Raw genomic sequence first — 25,598 nt, forward strand, 5'->3', positions numbered from 1 at the left:
TTTTACTTAAGCAAATGCCTAGAAGGCCAGTGTCATCTGTTGTCATCATGCTGCTGTCTCTTGGGCTGCAGTGTGGCTCTGCTCAGCCCTGCATTGGCACTGCCCAGAGCCCATGCACCCAGACTCCCACCTCTTAGGGAGGGGGTACCCCACACAACCTGCTGACCCAGAGTCTGGGGAAGAGGGGGCCATGGGGAAGTTCTCATCACAGCCCCTGGTGGCCTGAGAGCAACTGTAGGCATGATAGACAAAAGCTCTTCTTAGGTCCTCTCCAGCCAGCATGCCTTGCTGCCACTTGGTGTGTAAACTGGCTCTCTTCAAACCAACCGAAACCCACCCAAAAAACCATTGTGCATTTCCGTGCACCCAGAGGGTGAACCAGGCCCAAAGAAAGCCCCGAACAGCTGCAAAGGTACTTTATCTTTTATTGTTGACAGCAGGTAAATACAAGAAGCTGCCGGGCAGAAGAGCAGGGGCTGTACCTCTGTGAGGGGCTCCTGAGGGCCAACAGCCAGGACAGAGGTGAGCAGGGCCCTGAGAGGGCACATGGGCCGAGGCCCTGCGGGAGACAGAGCGGCAGTGGGATGGGGCACGAGGGCTCCTCCAGCCCCACACTTCCCCACCCAGGCAGCCCAGCACCCGGCCGAGCAGAGCCTTTGCCCAGCAGCTGCCAAAGGGGACTATTTTAGGTTACAAAAATGAACAAACAAAAGCCATCTACAGGTATTTACAGTGTACCCCTCCCGCTGCCAGCTCGCTCCAGACATGAGTCAGGGCTCAGGGTGCCCCCAGCCCCCAAGAGCAGGTTGCAAAGGGCAGAGCCCCGGCCGGAGGGGACAGTCCTCTCAGCGTTAAGTGCCAGCACCAGGGACTGCCAGAGCAGCGCTGCAGCCCCGTTGTACAGCAGGATCTCCAAAGGGCCTGCTGGCCGTCAGCTGGCAAGATGGTCGAGAGATACAGGACATTCCTGTGGGACATGTATGTCCTCCACGAGGACAGACGGACATCAGCATCCCGCCAGGAACTGGTGCCTGCAGCAGAAAGGCCAGCTTCACACTGGTTCTGAGGATCTTGCTGATCATCTTTAGTTAAAAAACCATGTCAGGAGGACCACGTCTGGGCAACGTCCTCCTCCCTGGGCAGGAGAGCTGGGTCTGCCCTCCTGAAGGAAGGCCTCCTCCCCACAGGAAGGAAAATCAGAAGCAAGGTTACAGCAAAGATTAAGGGGGTGGTTCTGGTCTGGGGATTGATCTACAATCCACCATAAAAAAACAGCTTGAAACAAAACTCATCATTTACTCTTAGATTTGTACAAAATAACAATAATAATAAAAATAATAAAAGGTGCTGGTGGCCTCTGGCTCGCAGTGTCCTGCTGTGGCAGGAGGTCTCAGTAGGCAAAGATGACGTGGTAGTTGACTTGGTGCCCATTGTCCCAGGCGTAGAGCAGGCGGTCCTTGGGGTTATAGTCTATCTGCGTGGTGTAAGCATACTCGTTCTCAAAGAGCAGGCGGGGGATGATCTGCGTGTTGGTGTGCGTGTCAAAGGCGTAGGATATGTTGGCGTTCCTTTTGTTGTAGCTGTCAACTGCATACAGGACCCCACAGATGACAAAGCAGTTCCCGTAGAAGTTCTTCCGCAGCCCCGTCCGCCAGGTGGTCTCCTTCTGGGTGCTGAGGTCGGCCGCATTCAGCTTGCTCAGCACAATCACCTCCTGGTTGAAGCCCTCGTAGCTGATGGCCGGGTAGATGACCCACAGGCCATTCTCATCCACAGCAAAGTCCACATCTGAGTGGCCTCGCCACCGCCATGGGGTGGACTCCTCGTAGGCCACGTCGTGCAACATGGCCCAGGCAGCCACAAACCGCTGCTTCAGGTCATATTTGATGATGTTGCGCGTGAAGGCCCGGTTGTAGTAGAAAGAGCCATTGTAGACAACATGCCCTGTCCCAATCCAGCTGTATGGGAGCTTGTAGGAGTTGCTCCAGCGACCTGTGGGACAGAGACATATTGCTGGCAAGACCCTCCCTTTGCTTTGGGGTTGGTGGCCCCACTTCCAGCATCCTCTGTCCCCAGTCACAGCCTGGCATGGTGACAAGCAAGTCTAGAGCCACCATGAGCAGCCTGACCTGCCCTGTGCTCTGAGCCCCACACGCCAGGTACTGGCACCCAAGAGGGGAGGATCCCTGGGCAGAGCTTCCCCTCGCAGTGCTGCATCCCAGGGAATGGGGACACTACTTGGACCAGCTGAGAGGTGGCCAGCGCATCACCATGGATGGCACAAGCCCACCTTGCTTGAAGTTGTCGAGGTTCCTGAATTCCACCAGCGTGTTCCCATAGTAGTAGTTGGTGACGTAGATCCGCTCCTCCCGTGCCAGGGGGTCCTTCATCCAGGCCCCCTCATTTCGCCCATAGGTGTTCTGGGTGGTGGGCCCTGAGATGGTGGACAGCGTGTCCTTGCAGCGCCCTGTGCAGGCAGAAAAAAGGCTCATGAGGCCCAAGGGAGGGTGGCCACGCTTTCCCTGCTCCTGCTGAGAGTCTGCAGGCATCACCGCCCGCCAGCCCCTTGCCCACCCCTCAGGTACCCCCACTGCTTCAGATGGGCTCAGCCTCACGAGACCCAGCAGTGCTGGCCAGATCCTGCAAAGAGGTCCCCACAGCCTTAGCCATGTCCCTGCCCCAGCTGAGGCTGCTGCCTGTCTCAGGTCTGTCTCTAGGGATGCCTCTTTCTGCCCTGTCCAGCCCCTCAAACTGGGAGAAGACCACAGTAGGTTCCAGAGTTAACAAGCAAGTAAACCTGACACCCCAGTAAAGTGTTGTCCAGTGACTGTCTCCATGACACCTTCCACCCATGATCAAATCCAGGTGTGCTGGACTTAGCAGGACATGATGTGGGCACAAGAAGCTGGACCTCATGCGCACAGCTGGATCGGTACAGGACCCGCAGGCACTCACCAATGATGTTCCTGATGTCCTCCTCCTCCAGGACCTGCTTTGGGGTGGCAGGGATGGTGGGGCTGACTGGCGTCGCAGGGGTGCTCACCTGTCCCCAAGCTTCTGGGCTGCTCTCCAGGACAGGGCTTGTCCCCACATCCTTTGAGGTCCCAGCAGTGGTGGCCACAGCAGGGCTGGGGACAGTGGTGGCAGCTGTAGGCAAGCTCTCTGTGGCTGTGGCCACCACTGTGCTGGCCAAGGCTGCCAGTAGCTGTGGGGTCCCCTCCTCTGCCAGCCCCACTGGGGCAGTCGTGGTCTCTGGCGTGGGGGTCAGCTGGCTCACAGTGGTGGGGTCTGGCGTGGGCCCCGTAGACATGGCAGGGGACAGGGGCACGGTGGCTGTCACGGCAGTGTCAGCAGCCGGCAGGGTGGTGGGGTCGCTGCCAGGGGTGGGTGGCCATCCCACCGGTGAGGGCTTCCTCATGCCCTCGCCTGCCCTGCTGCTGGGCCTCAGGAGCTGGTCCTCGATCAGCAGGTCCACTGTGTTGTCCCCACTGAACAGCTCGTCCGCTGCCAAACACAGGCAATGGGCATCAGCCCCACAGCGAGTGGGAGCAGGTCCCTGGCAGTCCCTTTGCACTCACCCCACCGCTCTAGCTCCTCTACCCATTTCCCCAGACTGCCTTATACTGAATTCAATCGTTTTCCCTCTTAATTTCCAGCCGGAGAAGGACTGCATGAACTGCAGGGGCTGACGGTGCCCACGTTAGGGGGTCAGCAACACCCCAGCACAACCACGTCCTCCACCTGAGGCTGGGCAGAGCGAGAGGTGAGGGAGGGCGATTCGATCCTGCCAGCCCCCAGAGATGGGGCAGGTTGCAGACACAGCCGCAGCATCCCACCAGATCCCACCCCCCACCTAACCCAGGCTGCCAAAGTGGGTGCCTCACCGGGGGCACAGGGGCCACGCAGGCTCACCAGCCACCACAAGCGCCCTTTGCTCCTCCTCATCTTAGGGATCTCAAGAACCTACACACAGCTATGCTGGCCAGCCTTGCTGCTGAGCTGGCTTTGCAGAAAAAGGGCACTTGCCTTATTTGCCCATGCTGCTGGGTCTGGGGCTCAGCCCCCAGCTCTCCCCATGGCTGGAGCTGCGGGCTGCAGGGCAGCCAGTGGAAACTCTGAGCTGCCTCCCACCACCCCGAGCACTGCACAAACTTCCTGGGATGCCATTGGGCAGGAGGATCTGCAGGACCAACGTATGTAATAAACTTGCATTTACTTTCTGGAAAGGTGTTGATGCTGGGTGCTTTAAACTGTAGCAGTGACCCATTTCCTTAGCTACCAGGGATTTTCCATGGAACAGCACTGCACTGCTCCCCACCCAGGGCTCAAAGGCTGGATGCTGCCTCACTGCTTCCAGCGGTGAGGCACCACCTCCTTCTACCTCCAAGCCCTCTTTCTCCATGGTGACCCCCATGCACTTTGCCCTCACATTCCTGTGGAGCAAGGCAGGACTCGGGGGCAAATGCTGGCTTTGCTACGGGATGCAGCCAGCCATCCCACCAGACACGGCTGCAAACCCAACTCACGTTGCTCCTCGATGTCGTTCTCTGACTCGGTGGACTGGGCTTTGTAGTAGGTGACCCCTCGGACGATGGTGGGCTTGGAAGGAGGCCGGCTCCTCACACGCAGCTTCCTCTGCAAGAGCTGCTTGGGCTTCTCGTCCTCTGGAGAGAGGTGCAGTTCTGGGAGGGACTCAACAGAGTTTATCTGCTGGGAGATGGTTTCATCTTTCAGGAATCTTTCTTCATATTTGCCCTGGAAGAGATGTAGGGGCTTGTTACAGGATAAGCCAGGGCAGCCATGTTTTGGGGGACAGGGCAGGTTAGGCTGGCCAGCTGAGTGTTGGGTAGGACGCTCTGCTCTTCCTCCTTTCTCAGGGTCACCCTCCATCCCTTCTGCTGTGGGAAACCCTCCAGTAGACAGCGTGGGTGGCAGACCAGTATTGCCTCTGCCTGACCTTGGTGCCACACTGCAAACCCGGGACTTGGTGCTCACTAAGGCAGAGGCTGAGGGATGCAGGATGTGCAGGCAGAGTGGGGGGACCCTGGGGCAGAGTTAGCAGGGCACACCCCTCACTGCCACACTGGACACCCCCTTGCATGCCAGGGACCAGTGCCAGCAGCTGATCTGTAGAGCGTGCAACATGCACGGAGCTTTGGCAGAGCAGAAGCTGAAGGCACCTTCCCAGCAGGACCGGGAACTCCCTCGAGGCAGGGACTGGGAACCCCACACTGAGGCAGTCACCAGCTGCCGCAGCTCATGCCTGAAGGATTTCAGCTCATTAAAGGAAATCGGAAAGACAGCCCAAAGGTTGAAGCGGTGCCCATTTGGCTGAGAAGACAGGCCCAGGGTTCTTTTGCAGCCCTGCTGCAATTAACAGCAAGAAAAGGGGAACACTGGGAAATGAGGTCACTCGGGGTAATAAAAGCTCTGTGCTTTGCTCTCCTGCCTGGCCAGGGCTGGCTCCTCTCCGGCGGGCAACAGAGCCTCTGCTCAGGTTATGGCCCGGGGAGGAGAGAGCACTGCCGGACACCCTGTGCCACGGGGCACAGCTCCCCCTGGAGCAGAGCACACCTGCACGCCACGGTCAGGGTCATTTGCCCACCTGCCAACCCACAGTGCATGCATGGGAGCCCACCCTTCTGCTGGCCAGGGCCTGGGGAGCCCACCTCTGTGTAGAGCCTGCAATGCCTGCTCTCAGTGCTGGGGGGGCCATGTACAGGCTGTCTTCACCCCCAGGAGCTAAGCACCCCTGTTTGGAGCTGGAAATGATACAGCAACTCTTCCCCTTCCCCAGACATGTCCTTTTGCCTGGCAGAGGGGACCCTGGGGTGAAGGCAGGATGGTCCAGGAATCACCCAGCATGGATCAAAGTAGCACAAGGCCACCCTAGATTGCACCACCAAAACAGCTAAGGGGTCAGGACCCCCTGAGCAGGTCTTTTCCTACCTCTCACCCCTCTCTGGGGCTGCACGGGATCCACTGCCTCAGGCAGAAGACGTCCTCACTCCGTGCAGGACAGTCTGGGGCTGGGCGCCAGAGCCAGCAGGATGCCCAAGCCTCTGCCTGGAGCCTGCCAGGCACAGAGGCTGGCTGGGGAGGGGTAATTAATTGCCCGGGAGGGAGGGCGACTGGCTGTCCACCCACCAAGCCCTGCTAATCAAAGGCTCCGGGTTTCCCAGCACTTCCCAGCCAGCCCCACAATGACATCACTCTTTCCAAGCAGCACAGCCGCTGCTGACCTTGAAAACCAACAACCGCAAGGGAAGGGGGGAGGCCCAGGGAGCAGCCTGCTCCTGGTCCCTCCTACATCCCAGCAGCAGCTGGGCTGTGTGGAGAGAAGCAAGCTGGGCTGGAGGCACAGAAACGGGGTCGGCCAAGCCTAGAAGAGAATAACCCCAGGTTGGTGGCCTGCTGGGGGCCACATTCAGGTGATACCCTCTGGACTGGCTTACTCAGCAGTAGTGACCTCAAGCCCTGCAACCCGCCTGGGCAGTCATACCTCTGTGTGCGTGTAGGCAGCCTCGGCATCCCGCTGCAGCGAGCTCTCAATGTCAGCAAGGCTGTTGGTGATGAGGCTGGAGCAGTTCTCCCTGTCCCTGCGGTGAGGATCCTGCAGACCCTCTGCTATGTTGGCTCCTGTCTGATAGCCCTTCTGAGTAAAGTTCCTGGACAAGCCCTAGAAAAGGAAGAGAGGAGACTTTATCCCACATAAAGACAAGGGATGCTCTACAGCCCCAAACCACAGCCAAGGAGCCAACGAGATCAATGCTCCCTCCCATCCTGGGCTTCTCTGTGGAGCTGTGCACTTCAGCTGGTAAGAAGGTGCCCCTGAACCCAGTGGGATCCAGAAACTCCATCCCTGGTGTGCACATCCCAGATGCACTCTTTGGCATGGGGCCCCATAGAGCGGGAGAGTGGCCTTGAGTTTCTTCAACACCCATCTTCAGCTACACTCACTGGCTCATAGAAGGAAGAGGAAAAGACAAGCTAAAATATCTAAAGTTCCGGCCTCACGTCATTTGCCTATAGCATCAAGTTCATCTACCATTTATTAATCCCATTGGCCTCTGCCTGCCTGACCACCAAGGCAAGTACTTGAGGCCGACATCCCACTTGTCTGGTTTCTGTTCTGGTCCTGCCCTACTGCCCAACCACGTAGCACCTACACTCAGGGACTGCTCCTCCCCACCACCCTCTGCTCCTGCAGAAGAGAGGGAGAATTTGGGGAGAGGAAGAGAGCCAGTGACCCTCAGAGAGCTATCGCAGACCAGGAGGGAGCTGGGGTTGTCTGCGGCTCGTCAGACAGCCCAGGGCAGGCAAACCCCTTTGCCCTTCTCAGTCTCCCAACTGTAGGCACACCTTGTCTCCAAGGGGTTGTTGCAGTCTCTACTCATCAGTCCTTGATCTTTCACATCTTAAATGGCAACTGCTTTGAATAGATGGCACATCAATCAGACTGGGGGCTGTTCCCCCATTCCTTCATTTTCAATCTGTCCCGCCATTAATTTCTCCTAAAACCCAGCATGACCTCCATCTGTGACCTCAAAATTGCCAGCTGATGCAACAGCTGCAGGCTAAAGACAAAGAAGAGAAGCTGCCTTGCTAGAGAAGGCACTAGCTGTGTGGACCAAGTATCTAGGGGTTCATTCCCTTGACCAACACCATTTGTGTAAAATCCCTTGTTATACTGGAAACAATTTGTGATAACCTTCTTGATACCACCCTGTGCTCAATTACCACCACCACCCCCAGCCCCCTTCATGGGCATCTGAATGCCCAATCTTTACCCAGGAATCATGAGTCACAGATTTATCATGCAATTTTGATGCTGAATCCAATAATGCAAGGACTTTTCAGCAAACATTTTGCTGCAGTAAGAAAAGGAACAGGGGATCTCATGATGCTTTTGTAGGAGCAGTGCAGCAGCAGCAGAAGCTTGGACACTGTCCTCCTTTTGGGAGAATAACTGATTCTGAAAGCCTTGTGCCCTTATTGCTGTTCTGTGGAATGTCTGGTTTATGACATGTTTAGGGATAAAATCTGCCTCCCCTTGAGTGGGGAAGCACCATCGAAGCCTGGCCTGGGATGCTGCTTGAGGCCACTCAGCTGCTTCACTGAGGAGCAGCTGCCAAAAGCACACCCGCCTGGGAGGCCGATGTTTTGAAGCCATGCCAGGCTCTTGTTCAGCATCTCAGCTGTCCGTTGTATCAGATCCCGTGGCCAATGCAGGGTGTGATCCTCCTCCTCCTCTCAACAGGAATTTATGTGTTAAGCCAGCAGCAGGAAGCATTTCACACCTGCTGCCTACGCTGCCTTCGCCAGCTCTGCCCTGCCCAGGCAGTACTGGGGAATCTCCACCTAACTCAAATCTCTCCTGTCCCTCTCCATCCTGTCTGAGTGCCTGCAGGCAGCTTCAGCTGCTTGTTACATGATCTTACAGCCCCACTTCTGGGAAATTAAAGACCCAAATCTGTGAATTCCTCCCTCCTACACCTTCACTGCTCCTTCTCTGGCCAAACTACTTCAGCCAGACCAGATTACTTCTGCCCATCTGTCTCACTGCGACAGGCTGTGAGCAGAGCAGCCACGCTGCAAGGTCACCCCAACATGCCCAGACAGAGAAGTACCATCAGCACCACTCACACTGGAACCCTGTGCAGGAATGGGCTGAGAGGCAGGGCCACTTTGGTACCACAGAAGAGTGCAGTGGTACCCACACATGAAGTAATCACTTGTGTCATTGGTCAGTACCCAAACTCCTAATGCTTACCTTACCTCAGCCTCTGACTTGACCATCAGCAAGGTCTTTGAGGAACCTGCACTCCCCCCTCACTGGCCTGGTGGGCTGTTTCACTGGCCAGACCCCTTTAAAGGTGACAATATCTAACAACACCACCCAGTGAACTAGTTTGAGGGTGAGACAAATTAATGGACCATAGATCCATAAGCGATACCAAAAAAAGGCTTGTCCCCTCCATCATCCCTGATGCAGGTGAGTGTGAATGTTAAGTAGCAATAGACCATCGGTCTGTCCTGGTGGGGCCCTTTATGCTCACCGTAGCTTCCCTACTCTGGACAAGCCCAGCTCACCATGCTGTGGGACAGGGCTCACCCCACCACCAGACCTATGGCTACCAGTGCTGCAGCAGCAAAGGTCCCCAAGGGGGATGCACAGCATATGGCTGGTGGCACAGCTCCCGCTTCCCTCACTCTTTCCCCCTAATTAGCAGAGACCCAGCAGCAAACCCAAGTAAGAACTACACTAAACCACAGGAAGCGGGTGGGACTGCAAACAAAAACATTGGTTCTTTTTTATTTTTAGATCTCAAAACCCCTTTTTCCCCTTTAGGGTCAATCACCATGCTTGGAAACCCAGAGCTGCTCAGGCAAGGGTGCTCCTCTCAGCTGTCTCCTTCCTGACCCCGGGATGGAGCACGCCATGCCTTCCCAAAACACTTTGCAAGTGGAATTTTGGCTTTATAAATCATTGCCTCTCAGCTCCTGGCTGCAGACAAACAGAACTGCTCCACTCCGACAAGAATGTGGAATTACTGTCCCAGATATGGACCACGGGAGAAAACTCCAGTATTTAATCTGGCAACCTGTTGCTACATAGCTTGAGCACAGCTTAACAAACTGCAAACCCTATGCTGTGCTGGCCAAAGAAATATTAAACAGTATAGATGTAAAAATTATTTCACGGGAAGTCTGCTCTAAAAAAAAGGGAAGGTACTCCATCTTTTTAGCAGTGTTGAGGTTTCAGCTCTTTTTTAATACATCCAAGATATAACTTGGTCCTTAAAGAATCTGACCACCTTGGCTACCAGCAGTTCTGGTGAGTGTACCTCAGCACCAGTCCTGAACCTCTCACCCCCACATCAGACAGCACAAAAGCACCCTACTGAGAGCAAGTATCACACCAACACAGATGTAAAACTGAGAGAGGAAAAACTTAACAGCATGCCCTTCTGACTCCAAGGAGATCCTGGTCCTGGTGAGGCCACAGCTGAGATCTCGCACCCAGTTTGGGCCACAAGGGATGGGGGGAACTGGAGAGGATCAGGAGAGGCTGACAGGATGGTGCTGTGCTGGGCATGGCCCATGAGAAACAGTAGAGTCTAGTTTGGACAGTCTAATCCAGTCTAGTTTAGTTTCAGTCAAATAGTTAATTAACATTTCTTACAAAAGGAACAAGGCTCTGAATGCACCAATGGTACCAAGAACTTGATCTGAGGCAAGTCCCACTGAAGGCAACAACTCTGAAGGAGAGCAGGACGCCTCTTACCTCCTCAAGCTTTTCCACCCGACCCACCAGCTTGGTTGTGACTGAGTGCAGCTTCAGAAGGTCTAAGCCATAAAAGGCACTTTCCAGCATCTCAACGATGGAGGACAGCTGTAAGGCAAAGGAAGCACACCGTCAGTCAGAGGCACTGACTATGAAGTACCCTGTGTGGTTTCTACAGACAAAAGTCAAGGGCAGTGCAGGCATCTGAGTGCAAGAAGCAGTTTTTTTAAAAAAAAGCAGGTTTTTCCTTACACAGCCCTCTTGCTTTGCTGCCATGGTCAGAGCACAGCATGCAGAGCAATGCACACCATCTCCACAGAGCTTCAGGAGCATGTTGTGGGTGCTGGGGATTAGTAAACAGAGCAAGTAGAAGCACTGCTCTCCTTGCCAGCTCTAGGCAGGCTCTCTCACAAGCCCAGAGGCTTAGCTACTCCACCAGTGATGTGACTGGCAGCAAAAGAGGCAACAAAAGAACAGCAGCTCAAATAAAAGTGAGTTTTAGATCAGACTCTGAGTTCGTGCCATCCTGTGCTTTTTTTCCTGGAACAAGAAGAAACTTGTTAAAAAATTTTTAAATGTTCACAAATGCAAGAGTGAAGCCACTGAAATTCAGTGCCAGCCTACTAACAGTTTCTTCCCTGGAGAACAACTTTATCAGAGGGATGCTGCCTTCTCCTTCAACCACCTATGTCAGAGACACCCTACATTTAACTCACCCCCTTCCCGCAGTGGGAAGGGTTGTGTCCTCCTGTCCTGCCCAGCATCAGACCTTGCTCACTGATCCTGAGGATCCAGACAGACTACCCTTGGTCTGCATTTTGTAGGGTTCCTGGCACTCACTCCACAGACGACAGCACCAAGCAAGGCACAAGTTGGTGAGAAGGGTTTCTGGGCCATTCCCTGCCTCGGCTCCCACATGCACCTGCTCCCTCCAGTCCCACATGTCCAGCATGGCACTGCAGACCTTACAGCCCTGATGGCTGAGAAGTATTTTCAACGCATGGGAATTACTACAAGGAGATGACATTTTCTCCCAGCAGCTACGAACTGGTCGACAGAGCTCCATAAACATGGGAGAAGTACAGGCAGCACTGCTGGCAGCACTCTGAGTTTCCACCCCAGCCTCTGCAGTCTCCCTGTGGAGCTAACAGCAAAGGAAAGATTTTTCTGGGCCAGATAAAATGGGAGCATGCAGAGACAAGGACTGTTTTATGGCTATGCATCCACGTTCCACCAAGAACTGGACGGAGGCGACTGATACAATGCAATGCAACCTGCCAGACAGCCACTGGAGACATGCGCTTTCCCTCCAGGCTGGATAATTTCCATCAGTGCACAAAGGTTGCAGACTTTATTAACCACCATCCAAATCTTCCTGAACAGACTCCTTACATGGACTCTGCACCTGAGCCCCCAAAACACACGCTGTGCCTACAAGCAGAGGAGCAGCACGCTGTGATTTCATAAGAATAGATCTTAGACTTAGCTGCCCCCTGCCAGCACCAAGTTGACCCTCTCTGAAAGATCATACTGATGCACACGCCAACTTGCTGTTTCCTTCCCTTCACCCACAGCAGACTCTGATGGTCTGGTGGTCCATGAATTTCCATGGGATGTTACTAAAAGCACAGAGACGAATGAACCCTTCAGAGGGGATGCCCAGCTCAGCCATTTGACTGAGCTGGGGAGCCCCAGGGGTACATTCCTGTTGCCTGGGCTTATCTACTCCCTTCCTCACTGTTCCCTCAGGGACACATCCTGCAGCCTACCCATCGTAAGGGAGGGCTCTCATTTTGGAGAACTTCCCACAGCTGTCCCACATGTGGAGTACCCAGGACTTTTGAGTCAGAGCGTAAGAAAGCCTGGAAAAAAGAACAGCCATAGGAGCACGACTCTGTGTGCTTCCCGCTGCTGGCCCGGGCAAGAACGCTGCTCATCAGACCAGTGAAAAGAGTAAAAACCCCTGGGGCTGTTCGGAGCAGGGAGGTGGCCTGGCCCAGCCCTCCCGGACCCCACCGATGAGCATGGGAGCTGCAGGAGTCATGTAAGAACTGGAACTGTGTCCTGTCCTGCTTCCCAGCTTCTCCTACGAGAGGTGGTTGTTCCCAGCAAGCCCGACCCCAGGAGGGGCTCTGTGTTCGGTGAGAAAGCAAGCCTCTTTTCACAGCTCCTGGGGTTTGACTTTCACAGCAAAGAAAAAGCCCACGTGCATATATTTGGATAAACCTTGTGAAATCGTTTGGCTGCAGATCCTTGTGAAATGAGCGGGGGAGCCTGGGCCAGTTCCTAGAGGACAAGCTTTCACACCACAGCTGGCTGTGAGCAGCTCCCCGGTGGGAAGAGGCAGCCGGAGCCAAGAGGAGCCAAGGCACAGCTAGGCACACTGCTCTGCTCCTCCCGGAGGCTGCCCGGCTCGGGAGGGGACAGTAAGAGAGGTGTGAGCTGCGGGTGGAGGAGCTCTGCCTGCCTCCCAGCAAGGGGCTACGGGGGTGGCTCTGTCACCTCAGAGGGTGTCCCCTCCCCTAACCGCAGAGACCTCACAGCTCCTCATGTAAGGCCAAGCGGGACATCCTGGTTTCTCCTGCAGACAAGGGACCACCAAACAACTCCAGACTGGGATTCCTCCTTCCCCGAAATGATGGATTGTCTGCCTATGCCTGTTTATCTTTCCTAGCTGCAGGGAGCTTGGACAAGAAGCTGCTAACTGTCTGCAGTCGGACAAGATGAAACACATCCTTGAGCTCCAAATTAATTAGAACAAAACCACCGCAGTGGCCCCAGCAGCAGGCTGCCCCACGGCACCCTGCACACGGCCTGCCTTCCCACCTGAGCTGGGACTAGCAGCTCTGCCCCAGGTACGTCCCATCACCACCCACATGAGTGCCATCAGCACTCAGCCTTCTACTCTGGGGACTCCCCAGGGCTGGACCAAGCCAGAGGCCCTCTGGGAAGGATTTCTGCTGCACTACAGAGGTAACAAATAGGAAAACTCAGAAGGATCTGCTGCCAGCTGCTAGACCAGAAGGAAGCATCCGGCAAAGGTCACGAGTACTTCAAACAAACACTTAAATTTGGAAGAGAGGTACATATTACTAAAGAGAGAAAATACTAAATAGCATAGAAGCGTCAGCATTTATAACAACAAAACTCATCCTGCCATCGGCCAGCTGTGTAACACACCCTCATACTGACGCATCAGCAGCTTTCAGCCCATGGAAGCCAAAACAGTGTTTTATGTGGGTCCTTGGGAACCCCTCTCTGTGATGGGAAAAAGAGCTGGCAGCTGCTGAGCGGAGCAGAGCTATCCCAGGAGACACTTAGTGCTGGACAAAGGGCAGGGAGCAGCCCGGTCCCTCCTGGGCTTCCAGCACAGGCAGCCACCGTGGACCCCAGGCAGCACGGGATGAATTGAGTGAATCATCGACTGCAGCTGGTCAAATCAACCCCTTAAGCTCAGCTTCATTTTTATATCAAACATGCAGATATAAAAGTAACTAGGAGATATTTTAGGAAAAAAGTTTAGGAAAAAAGTTTTTTATAAACAGCTCCAAAAGAAAAGGCTTCAAGAAGATCTCGCCCTCCCAGAAGAGTCCCAAATTCAAGCCACACTCTTACCTTCAGGTCGCTGCTCTCTGCCTCCCGCAGCTTCTTCAGCCTGAAATCCCCCTCGCAAGGATTAAGCGCCGAGGGGGGGGCCACGCACGCACACTTGCAGCTGGGTCCTGACGTGATGGTTTCCACCGTGTAAAAATCCTCTGCTTTGAAAGCGCCTTCGTTAATCCTTTGGCAGGCGCCACGGCCCAGGGGTCTGACCAGGCATTTGCACCGACAGTCGGAGCCTTCAGACACCGCCTTCACCTTGTCATAGTCACCTAACAGCTGGGCACAGGTCACCGGCTGTTAGCAAACTTGGCATCCTCTGCTTACCCAGCAAGGGACAAGGACACCCTGGACCCTGAGGGCCAAACAGGGACACTTCGGACACCCTGAACTTCGAGGAAACTGGCCGGCTCTTCCAAAATCTGCTGACCAAGAAGTTTTCTAGGGATTGCAGAACTTTCTGATCCCCACCTACAAAGGGGAATAAAACCTGCCTTCTTCCAACAGAGTATTTTTTATTCCACTTTGCATAAAATGGACCTGGCCTCTTTCAGTTTTAAATATACAAACTTAAAATACAAACCCTATCCTGCAGTCTTTTAATGCTTCATGTCCAGTAGACCCAGTAAGTCACCTGCTACCCTGAGCATGATCTATTTGCATGGGCAAAGAGGGTAAGGGTGCACTCGAAGGGTGACTGAAAGTCACCCTATAAGCAGCATAACCTGGTGGTGAAACAGTATTTCTGATTAGCCCCATACAATGCCAGGAATTTCCTTTACTAAGGTTTGCAGACAGCACTTCTGAAAGCCCAAGCACAAAAATAACTTTGACGGTATGTTTCCAATAGTATCCACGTTAGCCATTTCCGAGGGCAGATAATAGCACACAGTCTTGATCAGCCAACTCTCACAGAAACCTCCACCGCATCCCACTGGCAGGGAAAGAGCCTGGATCTCTCCCCTCTGCACACAAAGAGGCTCCACCAATTCCTCTCCCCAGACACTCCCCGTTTTCTGAGTCCCCCCAGGGAAAGGCTAGGATAGAAGTTGAGAGCTGCTCCCCGCTGGGCTTCAGTGCACCCCGGCCGATAAACCTCCCTGTGCTGCACTCGCTGTGCGTGCACAGCATCACCCAGCACCACCAAGCATGTACACCCAGCAACCCCCGAGGCGCCCAGCATCCCCCCAGCACTGCCCAGCACCCCCCGAGGCGCCCAGCATCCCCCCCAGCACTGCCCAGCACCCCCCGAGGCGCCCAGCATCCCCCCCAGCACTGCCCAGCACCCTCCGAGGCGCCCAGCATCCCCCCCAGCACTGCCCAGCACCCTCCGAGGCGCCCAGCATCCCCCCTAGCACTGCCCAGCACCCCCCGAGGCGCCCAGCATCCCCCCCAGCACTGCCCAGCACCCCCCGAGGCGCCCAGCTTCCCCCCAGCACTGCCCAGCACCCTCCGAGGCGCCCAGCATCCCCCCAGCACTGCCCAGAACCCCCCGGGGCGCCCAGCATCCCCCCAGCACTGCCCAGCATCCTCTCGCGGGTGCCCAGCACCGCCGCAGCAGTGCCCAGTTTCTCCCCCCACGGGTGCCAAGCACCCCCCGCTCCCCAACAAGTACCTGGGAGAGGATGTTCTCCTGGTTGTCCGCCTCGTCCTGCAGCGGCTCGGCGGAGGGCCCAGCCGTGCCGGTGGGGGGGGTCCCTGCCCGGCAGCCGGCGCCCAGCGCGGCCAGGCAGAGCAGCAGCGGCAGCGGCCGAGCCATGGGCGGGCGGCGGAGGGGGCCGGGACCGGGGCCGGCGCGGAGCCGCCGCTGCTCGCTCAGGTGCGGCGCGGCGGGCGCGGCTGGGGCCGGGCTCCCGCCCCGGTCCGGCCCTCCCTCCCCCCGGCCCTGCCTCTCTCCCTCCCTCCCTCCGCGGCGGGACGGGCCCCCGGGCGGGGCCGCGCGGGCGGCGGGGCGGGACCGGGGCCGCCCTGGGCGGCGCTTCCCACCTGCGGCGGGGGGGTCCCCGCAGGCCGCCCCCAGCCCGGCGGCGCGTGGGCCCGGGGCTCAAGCTGCCCCCGCGGGAAAGGGCGAGCCCCGTCCCAAGAGGAAGGCCGGGGCCAGGAGGAGGCTGCGGGGGCGCTTGGGCATCGTCCGCCCGACTCAGGTTGCGGTGAGCTCCCACGGGTGAGGCTTCTCCGGAGAGCTGCAACCCACCTTCCCAAAACACCCACGCTGCCCGTCTCCGCCAAGCAAACCTGCGCATCCCACCCCTGGGCTTTGCCAGGCAGCTGGTGGGGGACGGAAGGTCATCCTTACAGCTGCCCGGCGCCTTTGCCATCTCCGGTAACAGCTCGGCTCTCACCCTCTGTGTGCTTTGGGTCACGGAGAAACCATCCTGATGGCACGGCCCGGTACACCACACCTGCGGCTCTCCAGTGACACTGCGTGCGCTGGGGTCACACAAGCAGTTCATGTTTCGAAGGCAGGCTCCTAGCCACATCTGCCAATCTCCGTGTGCTTACTGAAATTTAGGCTGACGCCGTCAGGAAGCGACCGTGTTCTGGCAGTCCCATGTCCTGCTGTGGCCCCTGCCAAAGGGAACACACTGTTCCTGGGCAGCATCCTTTGCTGCGTAGGTGTCTGCACTGTGGTGATGGTGTCTGGGCCTTGCTAATTCATGGTGAAAGCTGAGATTCCTCGTAAATGGAATGATGGCGATGAAACACACACCACCACTATGCTCCAGGTAGCGCATGGGCTTGCATTTGCCTTTAAACCTGCCCACGAGACAGAGGAAGAAGCCACAGGCACAGCAGGTGACATGAGAGGCCACATGAAGCTCTGGCTGAAGCAAGGCTGTGCACCGGTGAAGCACCCCCAGTACTTAATGCACGTGTGTCCCAAAACCACCCCAAACCTGTGCCTGCAGCCCTGGGACGTGAGACCTCTCCAGGGGGACTCCGGCTTTCCCATCCCATTGCTTTCGCCCAGGGACAGACTGCAGGGTTGGAGCTGCCAGACACAAAGAAAACATCTCGTGTGGGAGAGGAAGCCGCTGTGGCATGGGGGACAGCAGAAGCTGCTGACTCCAGGGCCAGGACCAGAGGCTTCATGTGGCGTGGCACCATGCCCCCCTCTCTTCTGGCCTCCCTGGGAAGCAAAGCTTGTAGAGAAGGGGGCAGGGATGCACGGGTCCCTGAAGCAGGGCTGAGCACTACAGAGCACCGGGGGGGATGGGAGGACAAGGACAGACAAGCTTTGGACAACTGGAGAGCAGTAGGAGGGGAAAGGCATTTCTAAAGCCTCCTCCCACCAGCCTGTCTCCAGGATAAAATGTAGCTCAGGCACCAGCTCCTTTTCCCTACCATTTCCACGGCTTATTGCTGACAACAGCTGAGCTTCCCCGGGGGCAGCTACTCCATCTGTCAGCAGACTGCCCTGAGGCTGAGAGGCTGGGGCTTCTGGAGCCCCAGCTCTCATCCTGCAGGGCCGCCAGGAGAGCTCAGCTGGCTCAGAGCACTGGACCCCCAAGCAGACGTCAGTGGGTCTGGCAAAAACGGAATCTAGACAGGCAACAGAGCATCTCTGTCCCTGGAGCAAAAAACCTGTCATGTCTCCCTTCCCCTGGGAAGCATGTCCTTGTGCGCCTTCCACCTCCTGTGCTGCTCTGGGCCCCGTGAGGCCTGGGCAGGGCTCTATGAGAGGCGCTGGCAGCGGGAGACCGTGACATTACGGGTCGGGTCAGGCCATGACTACGATGCTAGGTCGAGGGAGCCCTTCAGTTTGGTTTTAGAGAGTGTCGAGCTCGGCAGGACCGAGGGAGGCAGCGCACGCAGCGGCCCTTTGAGGACAACCGCTGCCACCCTCAGCTCCGGGGCGGCCGGGTGCTCCCCTCGCCCGGGCACCGGCTCCCCGGGGATGCTCCGTGCCCGGGGCGGGTGACCCCGGGCAGGACCCCGCGCCGGGCTGCCGCCGCGCCGCGCCCGCCGCCGGCCGCAGTCCCGCTCCGCGGGCGCGCAGCACCACCGCGTGGCTCCGCAGCCCCACGCACGGCCCGGCTGAGCCAAACCGGAGTGCTTGGGGCTGTCACTCGTTAAAATTCTTTGCAATTAAAATGCTTCATACTGGGGGCAGAGAGCCAGCTCTGGCCTGCCTGAGACACCCCGCCCGAGCCTTCTCCGGGCTGAACGGCCCCAGCTCGCTCAGCCTTGCCTCGCAGGAGAGGTGCTCCAGTCCCTTCCTCAGCTCAGGGGCCCTCCGCTGGACTCTCCCAGTATGTCCATGTCTCTCTTTGGACAGCCCAGAACTGGCCACAGCACTCCAGGTGTGGCCTCACCAGCGCTGCGCAGAGGGGAAGGATGCCCTCCCTCGACCTCCTGGCAGTGCTGCCCCTAATGACCCCAGGACACCATTTGCAGCCTTTGCTGCAAAAGCAGTTGTTGGCTCACGTTCAGCATCCACCAGCACCCTCAGGGTCTTTTCTGCCGAGCTGCTTTCCAGCTGGGTGGTCCGCAGCGTGTCCTGGTGTACGGGGTTGTTCCGCCCCCGGTGCAGGACTTTGCACTCCCCTGTGTTGAACCACCCGAGGTTCCTCCCTGTCAGCCCCTTCCTCCAGCCTGGCTCTGGATGACAGCACGACCCTCTGGTGTGTCAGCCCCTCCTGCCAGTCTTGTATCAGAGGAGGGGGGTGGGGGGGTGGGGGGGGTGGGGTGTGTGAGTGGGAAGGACACACCCCAGCTAATTTAGGGCCAAGTGCTGAGATACCTGGCATCCCCGGTTGGACACAGGGGATGTTGCCTGGCCCAGAAGTGAGGAAGGGGAGCTAGAGGCTGTGACAGATCCTTGCACACTCCTAGTACATGCTGTGGCTCTTCTCAGCACCAACCTGTGACTTCTGGTGCCATGGCCTCGGTGCCAGCACCACATCCCGTTGAGACACCGAAGTTGCATGAGGCAGGTCCCCTTGTTAGCATTCCCATGCTGGATTTTGCAAGGCACTATAAGTGTCTAGTCCAGCTGTGCCTTCCAGAAGTCACATATAGAAAGGGACTGGTGGAGTATGCCATCATGTCCCTGGGCTCTACAGCTCAGTGCCTGCTGCCAACAGCAGCCAGGGGCTCACAAAGGCAATGCTTCTGTAGCTGCCAAGGACCAGCAGAGAGATATCTGAGCATCTGAAGTGAGAGGTGGACTCAACGGATGCCACTCACGTGGGGACAGCACATGGGTGAATGGCAGGAGGCCACACAGCCTGGCAAGGGGCCGCAGCAAGCGGTGACAGTCCCTCGTGCATCACCTCCACCACGCAGCTTTGCTGCAGGTGCCTAGGGTCAAACACCCTCTTACCTCCATCCCCCGAGGAGGAAATCCATCTTACGGAGCAAACTGACTAGATAGGAAAGCTCATGATATGACCCTGAGTCGCACAGCAATTGGAGAAGTTTCCCTAATCACCTCAGCAGGGAGACTTGTGTTTATGCCTGTGAGTTAAATGAGACCTGGATGAACAGGCACATGCCTTTCTGAGGCTGTCCAACCCATGTCACCTGTGGAGGCATGACTGCATCAAGCCTGATCTTTCAGCATTCCTCCTTCAGCAAGCCCTGGTCAGACAGCGGAGGTCTGTCCAAGTCAAAATAGAGATGTATTTTAAAATACACTTTAATAATAATAAATTTTTTAAAAAGTGTTTTTTAAAACCAGCAGGCCAGTAGAGTTGCGCTGTGTCAGATGGGCTAGCTGGCTGAGGTGAGCCCCGTGGCTGAGGTGAGCCCCAGGCTTCCTAGGCAGATCTGTTTGACCTGATAAGAGCTTATGAGAGCAGGTTAAAGCTGCGTTTAGGAGAACTTGCACCAACGTGAGCTGCACAGGCACTGAGTACCAAGCTCAAGACAGGTTGCTGTAGTATGAGAAAAGTGGGATTTTATACAGGTTGTGCCTTATAATCATATTATGCTGAAATTCATGGCTTCCTATTCCTGTTCACCAAGCAGCACCAGACCCTGGGGCCTGGCAGTTCCCCATCAATGTCAGAGACTTTTGGGACCTGCCTGGGGTTTCCTGCACACCGTGCATGCATGTCCTGTGCTGCCGTTGGTACACACAGGGTGCAGGCAGTACAGCTCCCGCAGCAGCCTCAGAGACCCTGCAGCCCTTCCGTGGGAAACCCTGACCTATGGTTACCCCATGCATGGCATGGCCGAGAAAAGAGGGCTAGCTAGGAGCCAGCTTTGAACAGCATGAAAGATGACCAAAAAAAGCCAGAGGGTAATGGAGGCGAATGTCTATCCCCCTGACCCGAGCTCATGCGCAGTGTCTTCTTCTCTGGTGCAGGGATGCAGCTATACACATCCTGCCTCCCTGAGATGTCAGCTGTTTGTACCCGTCCCCACTGCACACTGTAATTACACCTGGCCAAGCCCCTGTGATCAAGGTGAGGTTCCACTTTGCTGTGTTTCAAAATATAAATCCCCTCGAGCACGCACATCACAGCAGCACAACGTGCCCTCTCTGCTGCGTGGGGTTGTGCAAGTCTGCCCTTGGGTTTTGATGTCACGTAGCCCATGCCAATGCCCTGCCACATCAGTGTGCTTCCAGCACACCCACACACTGCTGGGGCTGCTCCATCCGTACCCAGACACGCACAGATGTGTGAGCTGCCCCTTGGCTTCTGGGCTATTTCAGGAGGATCTGCATGTGCCCCCTGCCCCTCTTATGCCTGCACATCCCACCCTTTGGTGGGAGGCTGCGATGGGAAGGGATGCACAGTGGATTCATCACAGCAGCATCCCCAGGTGCCATACACGTGTGCTCACACCACCCTTCACATGGAGGCTGCACAAGCACCCGTCTGCGCCCATGCTCATCACACAAACTGTCACTGAAACCTGGCACGGTCACAAAAAGCAGCACTTCTAGAGATGGACTTTCAGCTGAAAACACAAAATGAGCGTTTTTAGACAAAAGCCATGATTTAACAAGCTAGGGCAGAAGGACAGCAATCTCTCTACAGAGCCATGACCGTAGCACCTTGCACTCGTACCTTCCACCCTCCCCACGGCCCCCTCCCTGGCACCCCTGCCTCTGCTCTGACCCAGCCACGCTCAGAGGAGCCCTACAAAGGCACATGCCCGAGACAAGAAGGGGCTCGGAGGGGCCATGGTACTGCTCACACCTGGGCAAAGCAAGGAAGCTAAATTTGTTTCAATCTCTCAGACCAAAAACCCCACTAGAATTTTCGGGGAAAACCTCCAACTTTGTCAAAAGGGAATCTCTGAGGACTGCTTGCCTTCAGTCCTTTTGGCTCCAGGGAAACCAACCTGGCTCTCCTGTACAACTTCCAGGCACTCTGGCACCTGTCTTGGGATGGCCCTCTCATTAATACTCTGTGCTGCTCTCTCCTGAGATGAACTGTGGACCTGAGAGGTCAGGAGACCTGGGCCATGCAGGGAAACTTGGGCAGAGTTTGTGCACCCCAGCCAGCCCCTGCAGAAGCTGCTGGTTGTCAGTGTTTGGCAATGCTGGCAAAGCAAGCATGGGTAAGGTCCAGGATGAACTGCCTGTCCTCCTCCAAGCAGCGCTTTTGTGGTGTCCAGGACACTATGGTTGGCCCCACAGCTCACATACCGGTGCTCTGCTAAACACGGAAAAGGCTGACCTTTGTCCTACAGAAATCATGTCACTTCTGAGCGCATTGGAGAGGGAAACGTGGGCACAGTCAAGAGGAAAAGGTGGGGAGAAAATGGGGATTAGCAAGGGCTGATAAAAACATGACCTCTCCCTGCAGTGGTCTGGGTCACAAGGAGTGTTGGCAGGTCCTGTTGTAACTACTTACGAAGCTCAGCTAGTCAGGCATTGAGCAGGGAGTATCAGCCTGATCTTCAGCATTCAGGGAAGGTGATTGAACAGGTAGGGTGGATGTGCTGGGGCAGGTCTCTCCAGAACACAGCCACCACATGCCAGCAGCACCTGCTAGTGAGGTATCTCTGGCAGGACGTGTGGAGATGGAACTAGCCCCAGTATCAAACTTGTCCTAACACACTCCCTCCCTGTTTACCCTGGGATAACAACAGCAGCTTGCTCTACTGCGGTCAGTGCCCACACGTCACTCTGGATCCTGTGGGCTCATGGGGGACCCAAGGCACATTTGGGAAGACGCCTCCATCCCAACAGCTTCTACTCCCACCACTTTGACTGTGTGATCACCCTTCTCCCCTGTATCCTTGCCAACACTACTGCTCTATGCCCCAACAGCATTGTCCTCGAGTTTGGGTAAAGAGAGGAGAGCAGGGACTGGCCCCAGCTCTCAGCCTGCAATAGCAACCACGGAGTGACCAAGATGTTCCACCCTCACCGTCCCTTCTCATTAAAGACCATGCCCAGGACCCTAGCAGTCCTGGCAGGAGGCACCAAACTGCCCAGGGCCTTGTTGATGAAGGAAGTGCCAAGGGCCATCATCATGTGGATGGGAGGAAGCTGCTGGTGCTCACGGGACTTAGGCAGATCTCTCGCATCCGGCAAGAACTGCCTGCCAGGTTGGCACGCTGCCAGGTGGTTCACCAGTCCCAGGGCTGGATTTCAGAAAGGCAAAAGTTCAGTCCCAGTGTCTGTTGCAGGAGCCAAACTGTGACTGACCAGGTCCCACCCCAGCCAGGGGGACCTCTGTTGACTGCTGATCCCACTGTAAATGGCAAAGGGTCCTCAAAAGGCCCACTATGTGGCGGGACAGCTTCCACCACACCCACCCCATGCAGAGCAGGGAGCTCCACCTTGGATGTCACCATGGCCAAGAACCCTAGGGGCTACACTACCCTGGCACATCTTCTCCCTTGGAGGGAGCTCACCCTACGGGAGGTCTTTGGGCACAAGGGTGGACCTCTTAACTCAGGTGTGAGATGCAAGGCCAGCACATAAGATCCCTGGATCCAAAAGCCTCATGACTCAGGGCATGAAAGGAGAGCTGGAGAACCCAAGGACATGACCAGCACCATGGGGCCCTGCAGGGAACAGAGAGGTAGATTATTAGTGCTGGTGCTAGTCCTGCTCCAAGAGGGACATCCTCAACAAGGGACCTCCAGAAGCCCATCATCAGCATTCCAGTGAGCCTACAATAAAACACCTGGAGACACAACCCACTGCCTGTATACAGAGAAATGCCCAGACTGCCAAATTCCCCCTCCAATCCAACTTGTCTGACCTTAGAGCTGTTGTTCCCTTCCAGCCTAAACACGAGGCAAAGTACATGCTATGGCCTCCTCTCCCTAACTTCACTGACCTCAATCTCTGCTGCTGCCTGGCAGCTAGCCCAGAGATGGAGCCATCCTCACAGCTGGCCTCCAACCCTTTCTGTTCTCCAACACCCCTGCTATCACATGGACCCAAGAGGTCCTCCCCAGCATGTTCTGCCCACTCCCATTCATGCAGCCCAGACCCGGGTGACAACACATTCCTCTCCAGACAAGAATGCCTATCATGAGCTAAGGAAGAGCTGCCTAAAGCCAAGGAAGCCATGACCTGCTGAAAGGTATCCAGGAAATTCAAGGCAGGGATGTGACGCACCTCTCCTGACCCCCAAGCTGTGGTAGCTGCTGACAGGTAGCGTGTGGGTAGGTAGTGTGAGGATCTCCTTGACTCCTGAGTGGTGTTACTGCATTTTAAGGCCATTAATAAATCACAGGTGCCTGGAGGCCACATAGCACATGTCCCTGGGCTCTGAAGGGTTGGCAGGTGCAGACCAGCATCCCTACAGTCTCCGCACACCACTGCTTGGGAAGTACTTATCCAAACCATCTCAGCAGGTCTGGTTTTTGCTGGCTCATGATGGGTGAGCCACCATCTATTCAGATGACAAGAACGCGAGAGATTTCTGCATTGGTCTTGTGCTTCCCAGAGAGGTGCAGGCAACAGTGACTCATGGAGCTACTTCAGAGGTGAACCTCAGGCATACCTGAGCTGTGGGCAAGCATGCCTAGGTCTCCAGAGCTGAATAATGCTCAAAAGCACGGCTGTCCTCTGAGCCCTGTCCCACACAGTGACTTGTAGAGACTGGTTAGATGCCCCCACCCGTGAAGTCAAGAGACTTGAAGATGGGGCTGTGCTCAGTCTGCGATGCTCAGCTGGGGGTTGCACTTGGCACCATCCCAGTGCTGTGGTACCAAAGTAGAATTACGGGGGCTCTCTTTGTGCAGCCAGTCCTGGAGGGGGCCCTGAATGCCCAGAAGGACTCCCACCTGCCTCCTACCATAACAGCCCTGGAGGAGCAGACACAGATTCTTCTGGGGAACATGACCACCACAGGCAGATGTACACCAAACAAAACCGAACCAACCAAAGCTTCTGCTGAGACAGACAAAAACCAAAAGAGTAGGGCAAGACTGAAGCCATGTGTCCCTGGTGCACCCTGAGGTTATCTTTTTCTTTAGTAGCTTCTCTTCCGAGAAAGAGAATCCTAATAAGTGTTTAGCATCTGTGCTGCCTCACAGCAAGACCTTGCACAGCTTGACCCCAAACTGGGTAGCCAGTCACCTCCTCCTGTTTGCTCTTTTTAAGGTAGTTTTAAGGGAGAAATGAATGCACAGCAATCAGTTCAGCTACTTTGTCTCAAGATGCACCCTCCCTGGCCTTGGGCTGGATGAGGCTTGGTGCAACCTGGTCTAGTGGAAGGTGTCCCTGCCCATGGCAGGCGGATTGGGACTAGATGAGCTTTAAAGTCCCTTCCAACCCAAACCATTCCATGAATGTCATCCAGCCCTGGTCGTTCATCTGCCTGCCCTGTAGTCTCCCTTGCTAGCACTTTGGTTTGATACAAATGTTTCTACCAGGGCAGCCTTCCCAGGCTCCTCTCACTAAGCACCAATGCAAAAAATTTTAATTACAGCACAGCAGCCTCTCCAAGCTCTGCTTTTACACAGGAACATCTATTGATGAGCTGAAGAATTTAGTACTCATTCTTATTCTTCCTCCTCATCTTCCTCCTGAACTCATCTCCCAGTTCCCCTTCAAGGTTTCTCCTTTGGGCACAGCTCTGCATTTTGCAAAGCAACACTGAAAAGCCTCCTTGACCCTGCAGGCAAGCCTTGGCTCTCTTTGGGCTTTCACATTTCCTTGGCCACGTGGCACATGTCTGCCCTTAGCCTTCAACATCTCACCCTTCAAGCAAATCAGCCTTACTTTCCCCTGGGAAGCTGCAAAGCAGGGTGGTATGTGTGAGCAGTCCCAGGACAGAGTCTGGTGGGGCTGTGGGGTCTTCATCCCTGGAGATTTCAGAAGTCACCTGGACACATCCCTGAGCTGCCTGTTCCAGTCTTGAGGCTATCCCTGCTCAGAGCAGGGCTGGCTGGAGGTGTGAGAACTCCCTTCCAGCCAAAAACTTCCTGGAGCTCTATAACTTGCCCATTTTCAGCGAAACTCACCCAGATCCACATCCTCTTTGGTTCTTCTCTGCCAGACAGACCTGTCATGCTCCTGCAACACTCCCAGAAGGGTTTCTGCTTCCCATTTCTCAGCCAGCTCTTCAGAGCTATGTCTTTCCTCTCCTCCCAGCCCCTCTGGGCAGCTCCCCTTCAAGCACTTTCAACATCAAAGGTGCCATTCAAAGATTAACCCTAGATGTTTTCACACAAGCCAGCTGTATCACATATTTACAGAGGCACATGCTGGTCCTTGTTTCCTTTAATTCCATTGCCTTTTCCTGGAAAGGCAAAGGTCACTCAGACACAGGGATTTCAGCCC

General features: G+C 55.9%; 1 protein-coding gene across 1 annotated transcript; it reads right to left on the minus strand.

Moving 5' to 3' along the window:
• Positions 1 to 353: 353 nt before the first annotated feature.
• OLFML2B (olfactomedin like 2B) lies at positions 354 to 15,711 on the minus strand. Its single transcript, XM_074908241.1, has 8 exons — positions 15,504 to 15,711; positions 13,904 to 14,167; positions 10,289 to 10,396; positions 6,503 to 6,679; positions 4,527 to 4,755; positions 2,956 to 3,504; positions 2,291 to 2,467; positions 354 to 1,992 (listed from the first exon to the last, which is right to left on the minus strand). Exons 1-8 carry the CDS (start codon positions 15,645 to 15,647, stop codon positions 1,391 to 1,393), a joined length of 2,250 nt encoding a protein of 749 aa, XP_074764342.1. The 5' UTR covers positions 15,648 to 15,711; the 3' UTR covers positions 354 to 1,390.
• Between the last annotated feature and the right edge of the window lie 9,887 nt (positions 15,712 to 25,598).

Source organism: Athene noctua, chromosome 5, assembly GCF_965140245.1.
Source record: "Athene noctua chromosome 5, bAthNoc1.hap1.1, whole genome shotgun sequence".
Taxonomy (NCBI): Eukaryota; Metazoa; Chordata; class Aves; order Strigiformes; family Strigidae; genus Athene; species Athene noctua.